The 21640-nt window shown below is 34.3% G+C and overlaps 4 protein-coding genes and 1 long non-coding RNA gene across 7 annotated transcripts; 4 read left to right on the forward strand and 1 right to left on the reverse strand.

The window, feature by feature from the left end:
• Window positions 1-1193: 1193 nt before the first annotated feature.
• Window positions 1194-4288, forward strand: LOC111808345 (cytochrome b-c1 complex subunit Rieske-4, mitochondrial). The gene is made up of 2 exons (XM_023694267.2): window positions 1194-1520; window positions 3362-4288. Exons 1-2 carry the CDS (start codon window positions 1331-1333, stop codon window positions 4003-4005), a joined length of 834 nt encoding a protein of 277 aa, XP_023550035.1. The 5' UTR covers window positions 1194-1330; the 3' UTR covers window positions 4006-4288.
• Window positions 1527-2343, forward strand: LOC147789753 (uncharacterized). Its single transcript, XR_015411599.1, has 2 exons — window positions 1527-2180; window positions 2258-2343. It is a non-coding gene; the product is annotated as an uncharacterized LOC147789753 (long non-coding RNA).
• A 1014-nt stretch (window positions 4289-5302) lies between the features above and the next one.
• LOC111808346 (cytochrome b-c1 complex subunit Rieske-4, mitochondrial) lies at window positions 5303-9191 on the forward strand. Of its 2 annotated transcripts, none has more exons than XM_023694268.2 (2): window positions 5303-5652; window positions 8191-9191. In XM_023694268.2, exons 1-2 carry the CDS (start codon window positions 5472-5474, stop codon window positions 8832-8834), a joined length of 825 nt encoding a protein of 274 aa, XP_023550036.1. In that variant the 5' UTR covers window positions 5303-5471; the 3' UTR covers window positions 8835-9191. The 2 variants fall into 2 exon arrangements, with proteins under 2 accessions (XP_023550036.1, XP_086973132.1); XM_087117006.1 differs by having other exon boundaries at window positions 5512-5652; window positions 8150-9191.
• On the reverse strand, window positions 9045-11285 carry CCB1 (cofactor assembly of complex C). The gene is made up of 4 exons (XM_023694269.2): window positions 10852-11285; window positions 10634-10758; window positions 10365-10517; window positions 9045-9394 (listed from the first exon to the last, which is right to left on the reverse strand). The coding sequence occupies exons 1-4, from the start codon at window positions 11164-11166 to the stop codon at window positions 9208-9210; spliced, it is 780 nt and encodes a 259-aa protein (XP_023550037.1). The 5' UTR covers window positions 11167-11285; the 3' UTR covers window positions 9045-9207.
• A 2110-nt stretch (window positions 11286-13395) lies between these two features.
• LOC111808562 (uncharacterized) lies at window positions 13396-21438 on the forward strand. 2 transcript variants are annotated; one of them, XM_087116958.1, is made up of 10 exons: window positions 13396-13692; window positions 14761-15156; window positions 15256-15399; window positions 15872-15981; window positions 16155-16238; window positions 16684-16854; window positions 17077-17227; window positions 18902-19044; window positions 19133-19256; window positions 19428-21438. In XM_087116958.1, exons 2-10 carry the CDS (start codon window positions 14839-14841, stop codon window positions 20847-20849), a joined length of 2667 nt encoding a protein of 888 aa, XP_086973084.1. In that variant the 5' UTR covers window positions 13396-13692; window positions 14761-14838; the 3' UTR covers window positions 20850-21438. The 2 variants fall into 2 exon arrangements, with proteins under 2 accessions (XP_086973084.1, XP_086973083.1); XM_087116957.1 differs by having other exon boundaries at window positions 13396-13688.
• Window positions 21439-21640: the final 202 nt, after the last annotated feature.

The raw sequence follows: 21640 nt of genomic DNA on the forward strand, positions 1-21640 counted from the left end.
GGAACTTTCATCTGAAGCTGGAGAAGATGCAGACTAAATTTACAACTAAAAATTGGAATCCATTTTCAAAACTTTTCGTTAAAACTTTAAAGTGACTGGTCACTTTTTAAATATTTTTATCCATTTTAAAATAACTTTTCAGATAAGGTCGGAAATGACGTGGCATAACAAGTTAATGTATATGTTTTTAATTTTATAATAATCTTTTTAACTTTTTATTTCAGAAGTTTTAAAAGTTAAAAGATAATTATATAAAAGATATATTATATTAGGTATGTTTTTTTTATTATTTACAAATGGTATATAAATATTATAAAATAAAATAATTATGGTATTGACATATATTTTCTATACATAACAAATTTACAAAGAAAAAATTATAAAATTATAAAAAAGAAATATACAAATCATAAAATTATTGAAGGTAAAATTAGTTAAAAAATACAGATGTATTAAAAAATACTAAATTAAGAAAAAAAATATATCTTAAATTTAGTAAGATGGGTTAAAAATATTTTAAATTTTAATTTTTTTTAATAATATTCTTAAAATTATATAAAAAAAAATCATTATTATTAATTTTAGAGCGAAACTATGATTCTGTTTTGAGAATACTTACTGTGTTTCAAAAATATCTTTTAAACTTTAAAAAGTTTTATCGATACGTTTCAATTAAAAAAATTAAAAATACACTCACATGATACTCTATTTAAAAAATATCCATAAATTAAATAAAAGTACCATTAACATTTTTACTTAAAAAAATATTAGATAAAAATTGTCTATTACATCTCATAAATTATCCTTTAAAATATTTTTTAAATGTGACGCTAAATGTAAAAATATTTATTTATTTATTTTTTATTTTTTAAGTTTAAGTGTATTTTTTTAAGTTAAAAAAATAAGTTTAAATGTAACTTTTAAAACTAATTTTGAAAATTTAAAGATATTTAAAAAATATTTTTAAAATGTTTTAAAAAGTTGAAGAATATTTTATTGAAGTTTCGTGTATTTTTATTAATTTAGCTTAAAATAATTAATTAAAAAATAATTATGTTTCATCGCAGTTAAAGGGTAGATTTGTTCGAGGTGGGCCCCAAGATTTAGTTGCAGAGGGCAAAAGGGTCAAGAAGAAGAAAATGTAGAGACACGTGTCAAAATGCTCACCGTCTATGCCAAACTAGTATGGGGTCAAATTTCTGCTGCAAATTGGGGGAAAAAGAAGGCGGTTTTGCAGCCACCGTTCCGATCATCCAATTCCCTCGAAACCCTGTTTTTTTCTGTTCCATTTTTTTTTTCCGGCGGAAGTTTACGATTTTTCTTGACCAAGATGTTGCGGATTGCGGCGAGAAGGCTCTCTTCACTCTCTTCCTCCCATTTCAGGCCCACTATTGCCTCTTCTTTGCCTGGTTCTCACAAGATCATCGATGGCGGTGATTCCGCCCCTTCCAATGATTTCAGATCCGTCACCTCCTTCAACACCTTCCCTTTTGGACCCTTCTTCGATCGTAATTGTAGAGGTTGGAATTTGTTTGTTTCTCGTTTCTGGTTTTAATCGATTTATGACGTTTTTTAGGGCTTGATTTTGTGGACATGTGTTGCCTTTTTTGTTGCTTGAAAGGGAAAATCCTTATTTTATATCTGACTTGCAGTATTGTGTCACTTGCTTGTGTAGCGATACTTGTTTTTTAGCTGTAGATGGTGTTCGATAATCGTCTTTATTGATCTGCTCTATGTAGGCAGCATCAGGATGTTGAATCATGTTTTGCACATTCATTTCTCGTTGTGAAAATAGTGTTTTTGGGGCATATCACTTGGCCGATGCAATGACTTCCTCGTAGTGTTCATGTTTGAATCTTCCACCGTTTATTGTCCAAATCTTTAACTTGTTCTACCATCGTGTTTGCACTGCACATTCATTTTTCATTTTGGATCCATTGAATTGTTATTTACAGCAATAGGATGATATCCCATTGCTGAAGCAACCCCTTCTCTTTGTTTTCCAATTCTTTCACTGTATGCTTTTATATATATGCTATACTGCTGAGACTCGTACTTCTCTAAGGAACTGATGTTTCAAATGGTACAAGGTTTTGGTGGTTCGATTGTGGTTGCTATGGTGTCCACTTCGAGTGTATAAGTTTAAGTGCGAGAGTTGTGTTTCTTCTTCTCTAAGAGAGGTTAGAATCATTCAGTTTAGAGTTTATGTTCTGATAAAGTTCAGTGCATTAATACCTGTTAGAAACTCACCATCCAGGTCCTACAACGAACCGAAAGAATGAGCTTTATATGAAGCTAATCGTTTCAATTCCTCATGCAATACCTGATAGAAAGAAAGAAAAAGCCTTGACCATTTTGGGGTTCTAACCCATCAGAAAAGCAATAGAGGCATATTTCAAGGATGAAGGGTGATGGAGATGAGGACAGAAAGGCAAAGGGGACTAATTCCCACCAACAATTCTCCCTAGTAGTAAATTTTAAGCACTTGAAGAAAGAAAACCAAACAAATTAGCTTCCAAAGGTTCTTGAATGTGCCTTAAACCTCACAAATTGAAAGGTTGCACTCAACTCAATGAGGCCTGTATGCTCGCTAAATGCTACAATCCTATGGCACTATGAAATAGACTCCAAAGGGAACCATAGCACCATTTTGTGAGTAGTTGCATATTCTAAGGTCCTCTGGAAGAATTATATTCGTGCATACTGATCGACCCTTTGGCAAGAAAGAAACAAGAGGATTTTTCAAGATATCTTTTGTAATTTCATACTATCAATGATTTTTTTAATCCCAAATATATATAGCTTCCTTCTCATCTATCTTTCAAACTACTCAAATCACGCTATTGTTAAATGTGGCAATCATTTATTTCGTATTTGTTTCAGCAAAATTGCCGGGCCATTGTGACCCAACTTTTTGGTTTTGGACATTTACTCTGAATCTCTGGTATCTCCTCTATGCACGTTTCTACATTTACTTCTAGGTTCCAACTTTTGAGATCTCTGACAATCAAATGTCATAGAAAATAACCTTTACGTGTGCAACTGATTGGAGTTTCTTTTACTCCCAAACTTTTTGTGAAAGTCGTCGATTGAAACATTGGCTTGAAATTTGTTAGCACTCTGGAAACAGTTTAGAGGCTTGCTTGTTTTCTTGTTTGTAACCTTCAGTGGAGAAGGTGTACTGGCATGTTATGATTTGGTACTCATTAAATGGTTTAGACGTTGGCCATTCTGTTCTAGGTGATTGATTGGATGATTGCTTTTCAATTTTTATTATGTAATTCAGCCCTTTTATTATGAATGATTCTTTCTTTCTCCTACGGTGAAGTTTTATGATTTTATAGAAATAACTCTTTGATAGGTTTTGCTTCTGATGCATTGACTTCAACAAAGGAAACCGACTTAGTTCCAGATGTTCCTGCTACTGTAGCAGCCGTTAAGAACCCTACTTCAAAGATAGTCTACGACGAATACAATCATGAGCGATTTCCTCCGGGTGACCCCAGCAAGCGTGCATTTGCATATTTTGTATTGTCAGGTGGTCGATTTGTCTATGCTTCTTTGATTCGTCTCCTTGTTCTCAAGTTCGTCCTTAGCATGTCAGCCAGTAAGGATGTTCTTGCTCTGGCTTCACTTGAGGTTGACCTTTCAAGCATCGAGCCTGGTGCTACCGTGACAGTTAAGTGGCGTGGAAAGCCAGTATTCATCAGGCGTCGAACTGAGGACGATATTAAGTTAGCAAATAGTGTGGACATTGGATCTCTTCGTGACCCACAGCAGGATGGCGAGAGAGTTAAGGATCCAGAATGGCTTATCGTGGTCGGCGTCTGCACGCATCTTGGCTGCATTCCCTTGCCGAACGCTGGCGATTACGGTGGGTGGTTCTGTCCATGCCATGGTTCCCATTACGATATCTCCGGTAGGATCCGTAAAGGACCAGCACCATACAATTTGGAGGTACCTACCTATACCTTCTTGGATGAGAACAAGCTCTTGATTGGTTAAGAAATCAAGCTCTTTTTCTGGGTCTATAGTGGTTTGGAACCTTCATCAATGATAAGATAATGTCGAAGATCTACTGCTGGCACATATATATACTTTTCTTCCACGCAATTTCTTTGAGTTAATATTTGTGTAATGAGAATACTGTAGCTGTATCTTGGTTGGTGCATGAATGAATCTGAATAAGTTGCTTGAATGGGTGTTGGGACCCATAAGGTGAGATCTTGTGATTTTGTAATTGACTTGATAGTGAAATAGCTACCAAATTTTGATTTATTTTGATTTATTTTGATTTATTTCATTTCATTTCACCATGAAAGCTCGGTTTCTTAACATTATGGTCGAAAATAGGGACAATTTGGGTGAGAAATGTCCTTGCACGTTTTGCCGATATATAGAACGACTAGGGTCGTTCCTCACCTTCCAGATTTGGAGAGACAAGGAAACGTTCTTGTCGTTCTAGGGAATTAATTCTACTTTAATTTCATCTTATGCTGTTCTTGATGCATGGGATAGGCTAAATTAATAAAAATATTTTTAAATTTTATATTTTCTTTAAAAAATAACTTTTAAAAAAATTTAAAAAATATCATCTTAAAAAAAATATTTAAGAAATTTTGAGAATATTAGTTAAATTTTTTTAATAATAAAAAAATATCTATGAACTTAAATAGTATTTTTTAAATCCTCTTAAAAAGTCAAGGGTCATTTTTAAGCCATTTTAAAATCAAACGATAACTTTTATTCCAAACTAATGGTAAATATATAAATATCATCTTAAAAAAATATTGATGAAAATTTAAAAATATTAGTTAAACTTTTTTAATAATAAAAAAATATCTATAAAATTAATGGTTAAACGGGTAATTTTTAAGTCATTTTAAAAGACAAACTGTAATTTTTATTCAAAACTAATAGTAAATATATAAATATCATCTTAAAAAAATTATTTATGAAATTTTAAGAATATAAAAAAATATCTACAAAATTAATGGTATTTTTTTAAACACTCTTAAAAAGTGAAAGGGTAATTTTTAAGCCATTTTAAAAGTCAAACCGTAATTTTTATTAAAAAATTAATAGTAAATATATTTAAAGTTTAACTGCATTTTTTTAAGTTAATATTTAAATTTTCAAAAGATTAGAAGTATTCTTAAAATAAAATAAATAGTAAAGAGTATTTTTATTAATTTAACTTTAAAATTATAAAATGAAGCGGTGGAGTAAAATAAATATTTTGAAATTACATTAATAAGAATAAAACCTTACTAAAAAAAATCGAAGTATAACGATAGCTGAAGTAAGGTAAACAAGGTTGAGGTCAAATATATATTGCTCATACCACTCCTGCGAATCGGGGGAAGAAGACCGGTTCTGTTCTTCCATCGCCTCCTCTTGAATTCTCAATATCCTTCCAAATCCAACCCTCCTTCTCCATTCATTTCTGCATAACCAAAAGGTGGACGAAGATGTTGAGGATTGCGGCTCGAAGGTTCTCCTCACTCTCTTCTTCGCATTTCAGGCCCACTATTTCCTCTTCTTTCCCCGGTTCTCATAAGATCGTCGATTCCGGTGATTCCAATGATTTCAGATCCGGTGGATTCTTCAACACCTTCCCATCCGGACCTCACTTTGGTCGCAATTGTAGAGGTTAGGACTTGGTTCTTTATTTCTGGATTTCTTTTTGTTCTTCCTGCTCGTGGTCGATTCATTTCGTTTTTTAGGTTGTTTTTGTCGCGATGCGATGTCCTGTTCGCTGTTTGAAAGGGCAATCCTTGTTCAGTTATCGTAGATATGGATCGGTATTCATCTTTGTTGGTCCACTGTTTGATTTCTTTGATGATTTTGAATCATGCTATTGCTTATTAGTTTCTCGTTTTGAAAATAATGTCAAAATGTGAAAGGTGTTTTTTGGTATTCTCGGGGCATTTTAACGATATCATCTTCACCGAAACAATCGCTTTCTTCTTCGTTGGCAGTGTTTTTTGAATTGATTCCTGTAAAAGCTCACCATTATCAATATGGGATCTTCATTACCTATTTTTTCCTGCATTTTGTTGGGTATAATTTATTGTTGTTGAAAGAGTATGGTTGTTATCTACAAAGTTTAAGCCATTGTCTTCCCCATGTAGAGTGTTTTTGTTACTATTGGGATGAGTTTGATCAACTGCTTGAATTTGAATTATACCATCAACATAATTTGCTAGCAGTATTTTAAATTACTCTACGAGAAATAGAGATGTTTTTTGATCAATTAATCTACGCAACAGATAAGAAGGTACGGGGGGATTGTTGATCCTGTTACTTGTATGAAATAATGTAGAACTAGCATAAGAAAAAATGAACTAGGCTATAGGGAATTCCAGAAGCATCCATTCATAAGAATTTCTGTTTTCAGTATTGTAGCGTCTTTCAATTAGTTTGTTTCAGCATCCTTTCAGAAGTGTAGGTCTTTTCTTTGGAGATCCTCCGGTTTCTTTCTTTCTAGGTGTGGAAATTTCTTCTTAGTAGACGCCTTTTAAAAACCTTGAGGAGAAGCCTGAAAGGGAAAGCCCAAAGAGCACAATATTTGCTAGCGGTGGGTTTGGGTTTTTACAAAGGGTATCAGAGCTGGAAGCCGGACACTGGGCGATATACCAGCGAGGAGGTTGAACCCCGAATGGGGGTGGACACGAGGCGGTGTGCCAACAAGGACGTTGGGCCCCGAAGAGGGATGGATTGAGAGGGTCCCATATCGATTGGAGAAGGGAACGAGTGCCAACGAGGACGCTGGACCTCGAAGAGGGATGGATGGTGAGATCCCACATTGGTTGGGAAGGAGAACGAAACATTCTTTATAAGGGTGTGGAAACCTCTCCCTAGCAGCATTTTAAAAGCCTTGAGGGAAAGCCCAAAGAGAACACTATCGCTTGGGCTAAAGCTTGAGGCACACATCTCCACAAAAATCTAGCTTTAGCTTTTCCTCTAAGGCTTCAAAAAGCCACTCCAAAACTGTCTCTGGAGTGCACAAAGTCAGGCCAAAATGCTGTACAATCTGACCCCAACCTCAGACACTGGAGGAATAGGTGCTCTGGATTTTCTTCTCCCCTTAATCACAAACTCCGAACCGATGTCGATAGATTCCAATTTCCAAGGTTCCTTTGTATTCTGTCATGGGTATTCAAGCTTTTGTAAGCAAGATTCTAAAGGAAAGCTTTTTACATTGTTTGGGACATTAAACTCCCAAATCATAGCAATCCTAGGGAATTTATTTCTCAAGGGACCAGCAAGCTTTGTCCATACCATCTCCCAGCCTTGCAGTATCTATCAATTCTATCAACCCAATCCAACTTTCAAATTCTCTATCCGTTATATCTCTCCTAAAATCAAGATTCCAATCATTGTTCCCCAAGTTGCGGTACTTTCGAACTGTTTTTCTGAGATATAAGGAAAAGATCCGGGAATGAATCCTACCCATTTGTCTCTCCAGAGCCCTGCTCTTTTTTGCCTTGAAGTTTTTGAATTTGAAGAAAAACACACTATTTCTTGCAATGTCGAACCGAGGTTTGTCTTTTGATGTACCTTTTGGTGGAAGGAAAGCCCGCCCTAAAGGCGCACGCCCGGAAACACTAAAGATAATCCTTTGTGAAATAGCTTCACAGTTTCTGCTAAAAAAAAAAGATTGGATCACTTTAGTCGTATTGCATTGGCACTGAAATTCGAACTCACCTTGAAAATCCTTAAAATTTGCTCTAGAAATTAGGCATAGTAAGAACAATTGCACAATGCTTTTGTTATCTTGAGAATTGATCTTCTATGCCTCTGCAATGCATCAAACTGCTTCTTTATGAAACAACTAATTCAGATCAAGTTTTATCACGACTAATTGTGGGGCTTTACTCCCTAGCTTTGTTCGAAAGTCGAGGATAGAAATATTGGTAAGAAATCTACACTGGAAATGGTTTAGAGGCCTGCTTTTTTATATATAGTGGCATTTTATAGTTTGGTTTTATGTCGGATACTTAAAATTAAACATTGAAAAGGCTATTATATCGTTCGGATTTGGAATCTGTCTTTAACGATTACTTGAATCGTTAAAAGGCCGAGCATGAGCTTTTCGATTATAATTTGTGATTCGACACTCTATGCAAGACTGTTTCTTTTTCAGTCTGGCGTGGTTTCATGATCTTATGGAAATGGCTCCGCTAGGTTTTGCTTCTGATGCATTGACCTCAACTAAGGATGATGGCTTAATTCTGGATATCCCTGCAACTGTAGCTGCCATTAAGAACCCTTCTTCAAAGATCGTCTATGACGAATACAATCACGAGCGATTTCCTCCTGGTGACCCCAGCAAGCGTGCATTTGCATATTTTGTATTATCAGGTGGTCGGTTTGTCTATGCTTCTTTGATTCGTCTCCTTGTTCTCAAGTTTGTCCTTAGCATGTCAGCCAGTAAGGATGTTCTTGCTCTGGCCTCACTCGAAGTTGACCTTTCAAGTATTGAGCCTGGCTCTACCGTCACAGTTAAGTGGCGTGGAAAGCCAGTATTCATCAGGCGCCGAACCGAGGACGATATTAAGGTAGCAAATAGTGTGGACATTGGATCTCTTCGTGACCCGCAGCAGGACGAAGAGAGAGTTAAAAATCCAGAGTGGCTTATCGTGGTCGGCGTCTGCACGCATCTTGGTTGCATTCCCTTGCCAAATGCTGGCGATTACGGTGGATGGTTCTGTCCATGCCATGGTTCCCATTACGATATCTCTGGTAGGATCCGTAAAGGACCAGCACCATACAATTTGGAGGTACCTACCTACACCTTCTTGGATGAAAACAAGCTTTTGATCGGTTAAGAAACCGATCTCTTATTTTCGACATAACATAAGAGGTTCGAAACCCTCGAGTTATATCAAAAGCAGATATAAGCTGCAGACATGTTTTGTTTCATTTTAGAAATCTTTATTGCAGTGAGAACACTGTAACACTACTTGACTCATGAATGAATCTAAAATAATTTGACTGAATGAGTGAAAGAGAGAGAGATTAGAAGATCCATGTGGCCATATTGAATTTTGATGCTATGATTCATGTGTTGGAAAATTGTTGTACGAGTTTCAATTCTTTTCCAGAATCTGGACTGATTGAATGTAACTCATGAAGATTCCTACAACTATGGTAAAGAAAAAAAAAAAAAAAAAAAAAAAGAAGAAGATGAACTGATAATAATCATTGCTCAAAAATACCTTTGACATAGACCATGCCCTTTTCACTCAATTGAAGCTCCTTTCTCATTTGCTCTACCTGCTGGTCATCTCCTTGAACAATAATCTCTCCCAGGCTTCCATCTTCTCCAACTATCATTTTAACTTTGATCTCCTCCTTTCTTGATGCTTTCACCCAGTAATATGCTCCTCTGCAGTTTTCCAAGAGCCTCAGATTAGATTATAACGTTCTATCAGATATCTCAAATTTTAAGATCATAGATAGAATTTGAATTTGAGAGACCTGTTTATGATATTATTAAGACTTCCTTTATAAAAAGTTAATTAAAATTTTAAGATCATTGAATTTATGTATCTATATGATAGAGACTCGAATTTTCTACTCGCATATTATTGAGTTCAATTATATATGCATCTATTAGATTAAAGAAAAGGAGTAACACTTTGATCAATGAAATATATGCATCTATTAGATAAATTGTAGTTCATACAATTTGAATATATGCATGTGTATGATAGATACTCGACTTATTGAGTTCAATTATATATGCATCTATTAGATTAAAGAAAAGGGTAACACTTTGATCAATGAAATATATGCATCTATTAGATTAAAGAAAATGGGCAAACACTTTGATCCGTAGTAATTTACTAAGTCATATTTTGAAAATTAAAAAAAAATATTTTAAAAAATTTGCTTTTGTTTAGGAGATGAAAACCATAATTGGTAAATTGAGAAGAAGCAACAAAATTTTAAGATTTTAAAATAAAATAATTATCAAATGAAAGGATTAATTTATTCATTAGATCAGAAAATCTTGATCCAAACTTCAATCACAAAGCATAATCAAAGATGTAAGAAAATGTCAAGGTATATAGGATATTTATTTATTCATTAGATAAGAATTTTGAAAATTTTGAATATTCAAGTTTTGGATTGGGTAATGAAGGAGCTCATGATTCAAAGGCAGACGTGTTTGAAAGGATTAATTAAAATAGCTTTCGTAAAATCGATCTCAAATATGTCATTAATCATTCAAACTTCTTTGAAACATTGGTTTTGAATGATCAAGATTCTAGTAATTTCAAAATGGCTATCAAACAAGCATGCATGCCATGAGTCGGTGTTAATATATAGGCGAGAAGTTCAGTGGCACTTACGCTAAGGGACTCAAGCTGCTAAGCCAGAACCAATTGTTGCCAATATCTGGAAATGTTATGGTCAGAACAAGACCAACGCTGGCCAAGCTAATGCACGTACAAAATGTCAACAACGCCGCTTGGCCTCGACTCGGCACCATAGTTCCTTCAAACCTTCACAATTAAACATCAATCGAACATCCAGAAGTTAATTCAATGCAATTGAACCTAACACTCAGAAAAAAATGAATCACAAAATTGTAACAAATTCCAAAAGAAAATCGCATTACGTAATCGTTTCGCCTCTGTCTGTGACTTGGAAATTATTGCGAGTGAAGAACGACAGAATCTCTCCAGCAAACTGATTTGGCGCCTTCTTCGATTCTCCTTCACTAACGAATGTCTTCTTCACAACCTAATCGACGCGATTCAATCAATACACAACATAAACAGAGAAATAACAGAACGATGTAATTCGAATTGCACCGGAGGTGAATTTATAAATAACCTTGGATTTGACGGATCGCTTGATGAGAGACCACAGGCCAGGAACGGAGATGACGAAAAGGCCAAGAGAAGTGTAGTAACTGGCCGTGGAATAGCCGACACTCTCAGCCAGGAGGAAGGCGGAGTTGTGGTGGTCTTGAAAAGCGACGAGCGGCTCCACATTGACTCTGACCGCTACCGATCTCTGCGGCCTGAAATGAGTGCGAGGTCCGCCAAAGCATGGCCGTGGAGTTAGGTCTCCGGCGGAGAAGGAACTGGGAGGGAGAGATGGGGAAGGAAGAGGATAGAGATGAGATGGTAAAATCTTAGCCGCCATTAATGTCGACCAGAGAAAGGAGGGGGAGTGAGTTTGATGAAGAAGAAGAAGAAGAAGAGAGAGCCACAGCCACAAGCAAGAAGAAAAGGATAAAAGCTTTGCTTGTGAACGTCACTGCCGCATCTTGTGGTTGCCGTTAACCTTTCCACAGATTGGCTCACTTGTTCTTGAGCCGACTTCTTTTTTTTTTTTTTTTTTTTTTTTAATTATTATTATTATTATTATGTTCAATTACCATTTCGTCCAACAATTTTATATTTTTTATTAATATGTCCTAATTTTTTTTTAATTATTTAATTAAATTTTTTAAATTTAAAAAAAAAAAAATTTATTAGACATAAAATTAAAATAAAATTCAAATATTTGTAATATAAAATTAGAAAATATAAAGATTTATTAGAAATATTTAAAAAATTATAAAATTTCCTTCATATGTTTTTTTTTTTTTTTACTATTATCATTTTTAAATTTAGGTATATATATATACACACACGTACATATACACGTACAACACAAATTAAAAAAATTTACAGGCTAAACGTGTAATTTTAATTTATTTTATTTTTTATTAATTAATTGGAGTTAGGATTGAGACGAAGACTAAAAATATTTGATACTGGAATCTGAAATAGGTACATTATATAGACCTAATTCAACGGTTTAAGATTTTTAAAAGCATTAAGTTTAAGATTAGCTAAAAAGTTTGATACTGGAATCTGAAATAGGTACATTAACAGTATTCGACAATACCATACGAGCTGGTCGAGATATTTACTTATCTCTTTGAAATCAAAGGTTTAAATGGTTTCTCGTTCACACTCAAAAAGGGACAAAAAAAAATTCCAAAATTTTTAAAAATTAATTGATTTAACTGAGTTTATGCCTAATGAGATTTAAAATTTTCTATTATATGTCGAGGAAGCACTTGCTTTTATAGATGTGCAACAGGTCACGGATCTATTGGATACAAAATTAATAATTTTAAAATATATTAAACACTAAACACAAAATTGAATTTTCACGAACTAATAGACCATTTGAAAGGATTAACTACACGATTAGACATTTGGATCCCATATTTACAAAACCGTTCAATTTCTAAAGAAAATATAAGTTTTGTCAATACCTCGTTGTTTTAACGGGTTGTTTGATTTTAAAACTTGCGGTTTAAAGTACAGTAAAGCACTAATTTTTTTATTTTTTGTCAAATAGATGCTCGATCTATATAGTTTATTTACCGTACATCATTACAAGTATAACGTTTTACTCAACAATAAATAATTTGTGAAGGTATTAAAAATTTATAAAGTTTTGGGACAAATTAGAAAAAAGAAAAAAAAACTTATTCAAATAGAATTATTAGACACAAATTTAAAATTTTAATATATAATTTAATTATTTTTTAAATTTTATGAGTATTCTATTTTTTTATTTATTTAAAACAAAATATTAGAATATCTTTTATTTAAAATTTTAATATATAATATATAATTTTATGAGTATTCTAATTTTTTTTTTATCTAAAACAAAATTTAGAAAAATGTTTAATATATCTTTTATTTAAAATTTTAATATATAATATATTTATTTTTTTAATTTTATGAGTATTCTAATTTTTTTTTATCTAAACCAAAATTTAGAAAAATGTTTAATATATCTTTTAAATTTTAAATTTTGGTTGATTATTTAATTTTTTTTTATATGTAGGAATTTATTAAATATAAAATTAAAATTTATATTTAAGAAATTTAAATTATTATTTTTTTATTATAGGAGAGACCCATTTATTTATTTATTTTAATTTGGAGACTTTTAAGACAAATTTTAAAACACCCCCATTTTTTAAAATAAAAAATACAAATTAATTTTTTTTAATTTTTTATTCATATTTTTATTACATTTCATTTATTTTTTATAATATAATTAAAATATAAATTTTTTATTTTTAAGTTCAAAACTTAAAATTATTTGAAAAATGATAATTAATATATTTATTTATTGAACTATGCTCAAATTGATTAGAAATTTTAATTCACTCGTAAAAATTAAGCTAATTTGAGGTATAAAATACAAGTATAATTCAACAGATATAAAATATTTATTATTAAATTTATATTATATGGTTGAATTTAAACTTATAAAATAAAATAAAATAAAATAAAATAAAATAAAATAAAAGAACGAGCCAAGCCGAGCGTAGAGCCCGCGAATGTGAAATGCACACGAGTTTAACGGTTCCGAACAACGTCTGATCTTTTGCCCTCTCTCACTTTCTCTCTCTTCTTTCTCTCTCTTCTCTGAATGGGCATTTGGGTCTCTGTTTCAGTGCCTCTCTCTCTATCTCTTCAACTTCAGCCTCCACAATATTTCGGATAAACGCCAAACCCTATCTATCACTCGCTTCAGTTTTCATCGATTACATCTTTCTTTTGTTTTCTTGCCAAATTCTCATCGATTCTTCACTGCGACTTCTTGCACTCTTCGATGTTTTTGCGGCGATAGAAACTTCGTTTCCGACTATTGTAGGTACTCTCTTAGTAATCTGTTTCTTTATGTTGATTCGATTATGGTTTTTTTTTTTGTTTTTTTGTTTTAATTCTCCGAGGTGTTTATTTTTCTTGTTTTGGGTTTAATTGCATTGCTGTGGCTCTTGTGGCTACCTTTGTATTCCTCTAATGGTGTGGAATTTGTTTTTGGTTGTGTGCTGAGGTTTTGTAGTTGTTTTTTTGGAATGATGAAGAGGAACGGGACTTTTGGTTTGGAATTTGCTAGGTTATTGTTTGATGGGTTTGGTCGGTGGTGTTTTAAGTATCGTTGTTACTAGGTGTATGGATGGTTCTGTAATGTTTGCAAGTGGAGGATGAAGGCCCCCCCCAGCTCCCTTGTGTGGAACTTACAAGTTGTATGTTTAGTCAATTTTTTTCTGTAGAATCATTGCAACTGTTCGCCACTGAATTAACTCTAGTCATTACTCACACTGGGGTTACTGAAAAATGCATGTCGAATTGTTTTTCTCTCTCTCTCTTCTTGGCGTTCTTAATTTCACTGTGAGACTTTGGTATAATTTTAATATTTCTCTCTATGTTTGTTCGAGTTTTTCTGTACTGGTTATTTATGCAATACTTGTGTGCAATATAACCATTTCGATTGACATGACCCTTGATGAGAACAAAGCGATCTATCAATTTTTTTTTTTGGGGGGTACAGAAAATTGGGTATTCTAGTCATTTTTAATCCATGATATGAAATTGGAAATTTAAGGGGATAATTATCTACCTGAAATTGGGATGTTTCGTTTTAGCAGAATTCTGCATTTTAAAACATGTTTTAAATTTGAATTTCTGTTTCTCGACTTATGATTGTTCATGGCTGTGATTTGTTCTCTCTATGACATCGGATGTTATGCAAGTATACTTAACTTATTCGTTATTATAGAGTAGTATAATTCTCGGAATGATTTTGAAATCCCAACCCTGAAATTAGTTTTTGGTGCTGGCGTTGGGGCTTGATGATTTTAAATGCTGAAAGGTTCATTAATTCTTTTTTTTTTTTTTTTTTTTTTTTTTTTTTTTTTTTTTTTTTTTTGTTTCTCAGGCCTCACATAAAACTTGTTGCTGCGCTACCTATGTGGTAGTATGGTGTGTTACTGGAACTCATTCTGATGCTTGATTGATGGCGGCCAATCAACGTAGAAAAAGATTGAGTTCTGCCAGTGTAGTTGGTCACAGTTCAAGAGAACCATATAGAGTGAGAAAAAAGAATTTGGCACTGCCACGCAGTGATGCAAATTTAAGACCCCATATTACTCTAGCATGGGATGGGAGTAAAAAAAGAGTTGTTTCTAAAAGGGAACAAATTGGCATAAGTTGGAGAAAATTAAAACCATTTGTTGATTCAGTTCCCAAAGAACAAACTATACTGGCTGACGTTTTCGATGTCCCTCATGAGATTTTTGGGTTGGAAGATTTATCAGAAGTTCTTTCACTTGAGGTAGCAATATTTTTGTCGTTAGCCCTTGTTATGTATATCGAAGTTATCACTTTCCCTTCTGTATTTCTTTCTATTCATTTGGCCTTGAATTTTTTGCAGGTTTGGCATACTTATCTTTCAGAAAATGAGAGGAACAATCTGAGAAAGTTTCTTCCTGGAGAACAAGAACATGAGACAGACTTGGTGGGAGAGTTGTTTTCTGGGAATAATTTTCACTTTGGAAATCCCCTTGTTAAATGGCAAGTCGTCCCTTTTCCAAAAGGAGGGTTTCAGAAATGCCCTCCAATCTAAATTGATAGTTAAGATGGAATAATTAAAAATTTTATATTTAATATAGGTTCCAAATTATGGATATTACTTCCCACTAACATTTGTTTCTAATCAAAAAGAGAGAGAGGAAAGAAAAAAAAAACACAGTTGTGTAGACCATGGCACGAACCAGGGTGACTGATGAGTCATGCTTGGGCTGGTAAAGAAGAGCCTCAAATCGTAGGGGTTCTTTTAATTTAATTTGTTTCTGATTCTGCTTATTGAAGTTTGGAATTTTGTTTCTTATATTCTCCATCATTACTTTGTGATACATATTTACTTTATTGTTCCATCAGACTTTTTGGCGATGATAAACTTTGAAAGTGTTAAAATTTCTTGGAGGAATATTGATGGCTATTGGCTACGAAGTAACTGTTGAATTTTCCAAATATGTACCTGCAGGGAGTCTTCACTTTGCTCTGGTGCCCTTCACCCTGATGCAGTTCTTCATCATGAACAGTGCTTAAGGGCAGATAAAAAGGCATATTCCCGTGAGTTACAGAAGTATCATAATAAGTAAGAAGCGTACTTACGGCTTAACCTGTAAAATTGCCATTTATAACTTGATGATTTCAACAATGTATCCTTAACTTTTTGTAAAATCACAATTTTCTGTAGCCTTTGTCTTTCAATGGTGTTTACTTTAACTGAAGCATGTTGTTGCTAATATTAGTTCCTTCTTGTGGCAGTATGATTGGATATCTACAGAAACTGAAGGATAGATGTGCGAACTGCAAAGATCCAGAGAAGGAAATCAGACATCAAACATGGAGGTTGATAATACCTTTTCTTTTTCTTTCTTTCAAACACATAATTCTTGACCTTCTGCTCCCAATAGACTTTGAACATAAGCTTGGTCAATTTCCTTATTACTGTAATGAAGGAAATTTATAGCCGGCCACTGGCATATAAGATTCTTCAAAACTGTTCTTTCTATTTTTTCCCGTTAAATTTCAAATTGAACGACATTTTAGTGGTTAGTGTTTGTAATTGACTAATCTTATAAATATATTGTTGATTTATCCTTGTTACTTTTCTGTACAAGTTTTCCTCACTTGGAACGGGAAGAAGTCAAGGTTGGCAATCAATAATTAATCTTGGAACGGGAAGAAGTTAATTAGCAAATATTTTAATTTAAACCCTGCCAAGTGCCAATTTTGCCAATTTGATCCAGAAGAAAATGAAATAAACTCAGAATGCACAATGTACTTTAAACAGGTCAAGAAGTTCCGAAAATAGAGTCTCCACCAGAGTGAATGAGTCCAGATTTGACTATCACGAGGACAATACTATAGCTACATCAGAGTCTGATTCGTGGGCTGCAGAGGAGAAAGCATGTAGTAGTGATAACCAGAATTCATTCATGAAGGGTAGAGAATTTTCAGAAAGGTAACTTCTCTTACGTTTGGGAATATGCATGTTCTTATAATTAGCATCTTTTTAGTTAGAGATAGTTCCTGTAAGGCATTACCATGGTTTTTTTGCTACAAGTTATGAATCGGTAGTATAGGTGCACATCAATGACATCATGTTTACCTTTGAGAGGCGGTTTCTATATACTCAATCAGGGTTTTTGTTCTGTTGACTATGTACGGTTTTTATGATTAACAGGATTTGCAATAAAGGATACAAGCGAGAAAGATTCAGAACTTCATCCACTGCTTTACATGACAAGCTTAATGTTGGTACTAGAACTGAGGAAAAGCTACAAAAGCGCAACATCCAGTGTAGTGATGGCTCCAAATATATGTCATATTTCAAGGTTAGGTGTTGTTTTATGAATTTGATTATGTATATAACCTTGGAGCAATGTCGTACATACGACATAATAGTACTTGCTCTAAAGCATGCACACTTGCTTTAATTTGGGTGATATTTTCATGTTCAACACATATCAAACCCTCGTACATGTTGGCACTTGTTAGACATGTATCAGCCCCCTGTTAATCAAAATAGTTGCTGCCAAATACTTGTTAAACATTTAGATAAATTTTAGGCATCTGTTTAACAATGGAAGTGTTCAAACAGATATTTATACTTTCTACAAAATAGACATTAGAAAAAGTAGAGGAGAAAAACAATAAAATTTGAGAGTTAAAATATCGAACTTGTTTGAAAAATTGAATAGGATGGAAAGTTTTGGTAATGGTTTCTTTGGATCTCCTAGGTCGATAAGAAAGCTTTCTTGGATAATTGAAGGAAAAGTTCTTTTCAGGGTAGAATAATTCAGGTTTTCTTTGGATCACTCTACCTCGCCTAGGGTTGTCCTGGATGCCACATTTTGTGGTTATTTTATGTAGTTCGTGGTTTGATTTGTGTATTGAACCTTTTTATTTTTTATTTTTTGGTGGTTTGGTGTTATTTTATATTATCTCAACAGAAGTGTACTGTACCTTTATTTGTAACTTTTCATAATACCAACAAAAAGTTCCATTTGAACAAATAAAATGGGAAATATTTGTGGTTGGTTGTGGGTTTGAGAATATTCCTCTAGAGAAGTGTGGTTAGTTGGGTTTTTCCTTTGGTCTCAAAGGTTGTGATACAAATGATAAGATCCAGCAAAGAAAGCCCCATCGTTTTCTTCAACTAATCTCTTTAAAAGACGAAAGTCAATTTTTCAAAGATTGTCCTTTTGCTTCTCAATGTTGATGGATGGTCCGCACGATAATCTGCCAATTGGCTCGCTAAAATGGCTGTTGGAAGGCAAATAACCAAATGCAGAACTCTAGTGGCTAGGGGAGCCACACTAAATCTGGGAAATGGCTTGAGAAAATGATTTTAGGCTAGTCTGCAGGGTAATCTTACAGATTTACCTTTCGAACTTGCAAGTTGAACCACTCTTGTTAGCCCAGTGGTTTTGGCAGAACAGTTTAGATTGCAATGAATTGGGAATTGGCTTCATATATATGACTTGGGGTAGGGATGTATGATGAAAATGAAAAGAAAGATGACAGTTGAGATATGGAAAGATATTTATAAATATACATACACATATATATTAATGAAGTATATTTGATTCGGTTTCTTTTAACAACTTCAAGTGAAAGAAAGTTTGTAGAATTGTTAATGGAAAAATAGTTTCGTTCTGAGATTTGTTCATTGTATGTTTGTGAAACATATATAAATTATATGGTTACATTTTCTTTTACTTCGCTTCTTTCTTGACGTGGATACTCGAGACACTCCTGCCATGGCCTCGTTGATCTTGTCATTAGGATTACTATCTGGGTATCTTCATTCCATATAATCCCTGCTTTGAGAAAGCAAGTTATATCACATTTCTTTTATGTTTATGATTTGAAACCAATGGTTGAATATACCTCATGGACATTTGGTTTCTTTTTCTTTATGATTCCGTTTTTTCCGTATTGAAAAGAGAGGCAAGTTTTGGTACTTAGGAGGGTTTTATCGTTGATTTCTTGTTCACACGCTTCAGATTAGTAAGAAGCAGCATGACCTGGTGAAGAATATGAAGCAATCAGGATCTCTGGACCAAGTTTTAGGTGACATACAAGCTTTTAATGTACAACCATATCAAGTATTTGTAGAGGAAGAACAGCAAAAGTTGCATGAGCACTGGTGAGAGTATGTGAAGTAACATATTTATTTTTACCAAATCGGAAGACTCATTCATTCCCCTCATATCATAGTTTCTTTATTGGCATAGGCTGCAATTATCAAAAGTTCATCTCCCCGTTGCATATTCAAATTGGAGAAAGATTCATTTACAGAGACGGGAACTAATCAAGGCGTTGGAGCAAGATCTGAAAGACAGACAAACATTGATAATGGTGCTTAACAATTCCACTTCTGTTTTTCTATTCTCTCTCAATTGTTTTTCTCTCCTTATTGAACTGTTGGGGCATAGTTGTATGCAATATAGTTCTTAATTTACCGTTATTATTTTGGGTTCCTTCTGTAACATTGTCTTTTAACGTTTTTACCTGTAATTGAGGGTTTAGGATGTGGACATCGAAAGCCATGATAGCATGCTTCGAGGTCAAATGGATACTGAAGAAACAGATCAAATGGATGTGGAAGGAACAGGAAATGAATCTATTGAAAAATCAATCTCTGGCTCCCAAAGTAGTCAGTCCTCAGAGCAGATCAATGGTGGGTTGGAGATTGGCAACAGTTTGGATCCCGAAGACCATGATACCCTAAATTCTGGTAATACTATTCTCGAAGAATCTGGATTATCAAGAAATCTGAATGCTATAGAATGCTCAGCCAGCCAGGGAGAGGTCCTACTTTCTATTGGTGATGTTCGCACACGACAAGTTATGCCAAAGAATTACTACAGCTCTTCTACCAGCCATGGTTATGCTACGTCCAGTAGTAATTTGTCTCTTTCAAATTCTCATGCTTATGACGAGCGAAAAACAAAAGTTTTCAATGTTGAACCTGACATGGCTGCCAGAGGTGTTGCTAAATGTTTATTGCCTAGACAATCAGACGATGGCACTTATGTGAAACATGGCTTACATGACAGGGTTATCGGGAAAAATGTGTTGACTAGACAATCAGATAATGGCACTTTTGTGGAACCTGATTTGCATAGCCGAGATATTGGAAAAAGTTTGCTACATAGACAATCAGATGATGGCACTTTTAGTTCTTATGAAAATCAAGGTAAAGATGAGTTACTTCATTCTGTGTTTACTAGGCAGGCAGGTCTGTCCTTCCATCACAAGGAAAGGCACTCAGGTTTAGATTTCCAGCCATTAAACAATGACTTGATCGAAGAGAGTCAGTATTCTAGACATTTCCAGGAGCAGTCGGAGTTATCTGTGCCTTTGCAGCAAAGGCGGAAGGAAGATGGGCAAGTCTACATTCAACATGGTGTTCCAGGGAATATTTATCCTGATGGAAACAGGTATCCGAATCCTCCAACTCAGCAACAGTTACCCTCAGTTGGAATGCAGGGCTGGGCTGTTAACTCGGTTCGCGTGCCTTCTCATATCCATTCTCATCCCATAAATGGTGGAAGTTTATTAGGCGATAACTGGTTTCCGGGCAATCATCAAGTCCATGATGGGTTTACAGGGCCAGATGGCGTTATAGTCCCAAATCAGAGCATTGGAACTGGAAGCAGCAGCACAGATCAAACCTTATTCAGTGTTCTATCTCAAAGTAATCAATTTCGTTCCCCTTTTCACCCAATGAGCACGAACGGGCAATTGATTTCCCCAAGGAACTACGGAATGTTGCGAGAAGGAAATCCCATGATCGGAAACGTTCTACCAGAAGCATCCAACCCACTCAGCTACTTGGGAGGGCATGAAATGCCATCTCAGAGTATGAGCTGGGTAGGCACGAGGCATCAAAGTTCCAACTTGACTGATCCAATGGAGAAACCATACTTGAGATCATGGAATCAGTGAAGAGACATATGTGGCCAGTTGGTCTTGGTTTTGGAGTCAGGACTAGACGATGCAGCAATGGCATAAGCTATTGGAAAAGAACGAAGAAAAAGAAACATTGTGGATGTTTCAAAGAGAGCTGGTTTTGTGCAATGAAAGGTGGTATGCTTGTTATACATATACCCAATTCATACACAAGAAGAGAAGAAACACAGCGCCATGTATATAATCTTAGATATTAGATGAGCAGCCAGCTGGAAGAGAAGAAGAAGAAGAAGAAGAAGAAGAAGAAGAAGAAGAAGAAGAAGAAGAAGAAATTTGAAGCGATGAAAAGGATCCAAAGTACAGGTACATTTTTGTAGCTTGTTCTTTATTTTTAGCTCTCCTCTCTGTTCTGTTGCTTAGAAGATAATTTCAATAATTTTGGAGGCTACACAGCCATCTGAGGCCATGCTTCTCCTGATTGTTTCCTTTTATTTATTGTTAAGTTGTTGATTAGTTTCTTTAAGACAGTCTCATGTGAGGTGGTGGTAATAATTGCAGCTCTACTGAGTTCTATTTATCTTAGTCTTTTCTTCCCTGAATAAAGTTTGCAGATCATTTACATTTATGTACTATATAGTTATTTATAGTACAACATTTGAGTGTACTAGAGGTTGGTAATATGTATCGGTAACCGATCATGGCATTTTACTGATAAAAAATGTGTCAAAAAAGCAGAGAAATCAACATTTGAGGGTCGTTTATATTGTGTTTGTCTTTGCTTTTTTTCTTCTCTCGAGAGAAGACTTATTTGTTGGAAGTAGGTGTCA

Source organism: Cucurbita pepo, chromosome 13, assembly GCF_057944985.1.
Source record: "Cucurbita pepo subsp. pepo isolate OVF chromosome 13, ASM5794498v1, whole genome shotgun sequence".
Classification (NCBI taxonomy): domain Eukaryota; kingdom Viridiplantae; phylum Streptophyta; class Magnoliopsida; order Cucurbitales; family Cucurbitaceae; genus Cucurbita; species Cucurbita pepo.

Bases quoted from the DNA above. Each gene is read 5' to 3' on its own strand.
- LOC111808345 (XM_023694267.2), top strand. From the start codon at position 1,331: ATGTTGCGGATTGCGGCGAGAAGGCTCTCTTCACTCTCTTCCTCCCAT. The intron at 1,521-3,361 runs GTTGGAATTTGT...ACTCTTTGATAG, and splicing joins CTTCGATCGTAATTGTAGAG to GTTTTGCTTCTGATGCATTG.
- LOC111808346 (XM_023694268.2), top strand. From the start codon at position 5,472: ATGTTGAGGATTGCGGCTCGAAGGTTCTCCTCACTCTCTTCTTCGCAT. The intron at 5,653-8,190 runs GTTAGGACTTGG...TGGCTCCGCTAG, and splicing joins CTTTGGTCGCAATTGTAGAG to GTTTTGCTTCTGATGCATTG.
- CCB1 (XM_023694269.2), bottom strand. From the start codon at position 11,166: ATGGCGGCTAAGATTTTACCATCTCATCTCTATCCTCTTCCTTCCCCA. The intron at 10,759-10,851 runs GTTATTTATAAA...CGCGTCGATTAG, and splicing joins AGCGATCCGTCAAATCCAAG to GTTGTGAAGAAGACATTCGT. The intron at 9,395-10,364 runs GTAAGTGCCACT...GGAAAACTGCAG, and splicing joins AGCAGCTTGAGTCCCTTAGC to AGGAGCATATTACTGGGTGA.
- LOC111808562 (XM_087116958.1), top strand. From the start codon at position 14,839: ATGGCGGCCAATCAACGTAGAAAAAGATTGAGTTCTGCCAGTGTAGTT. The intron at 16,239-16,683 runs GTTGATAATACC...TACTTTAAACAG, and splicing joins ATCAGACATCAAACATGGAG to GTCAAGAAGTTCCGAAAATA. The intron at 17,228-18,901 runs GTTAGGTGTTGT...CACACGCTTCAG, and splicing joins AATATATGTCATATTTCAAG to ATTAGTAAGAAGCAGCATGA.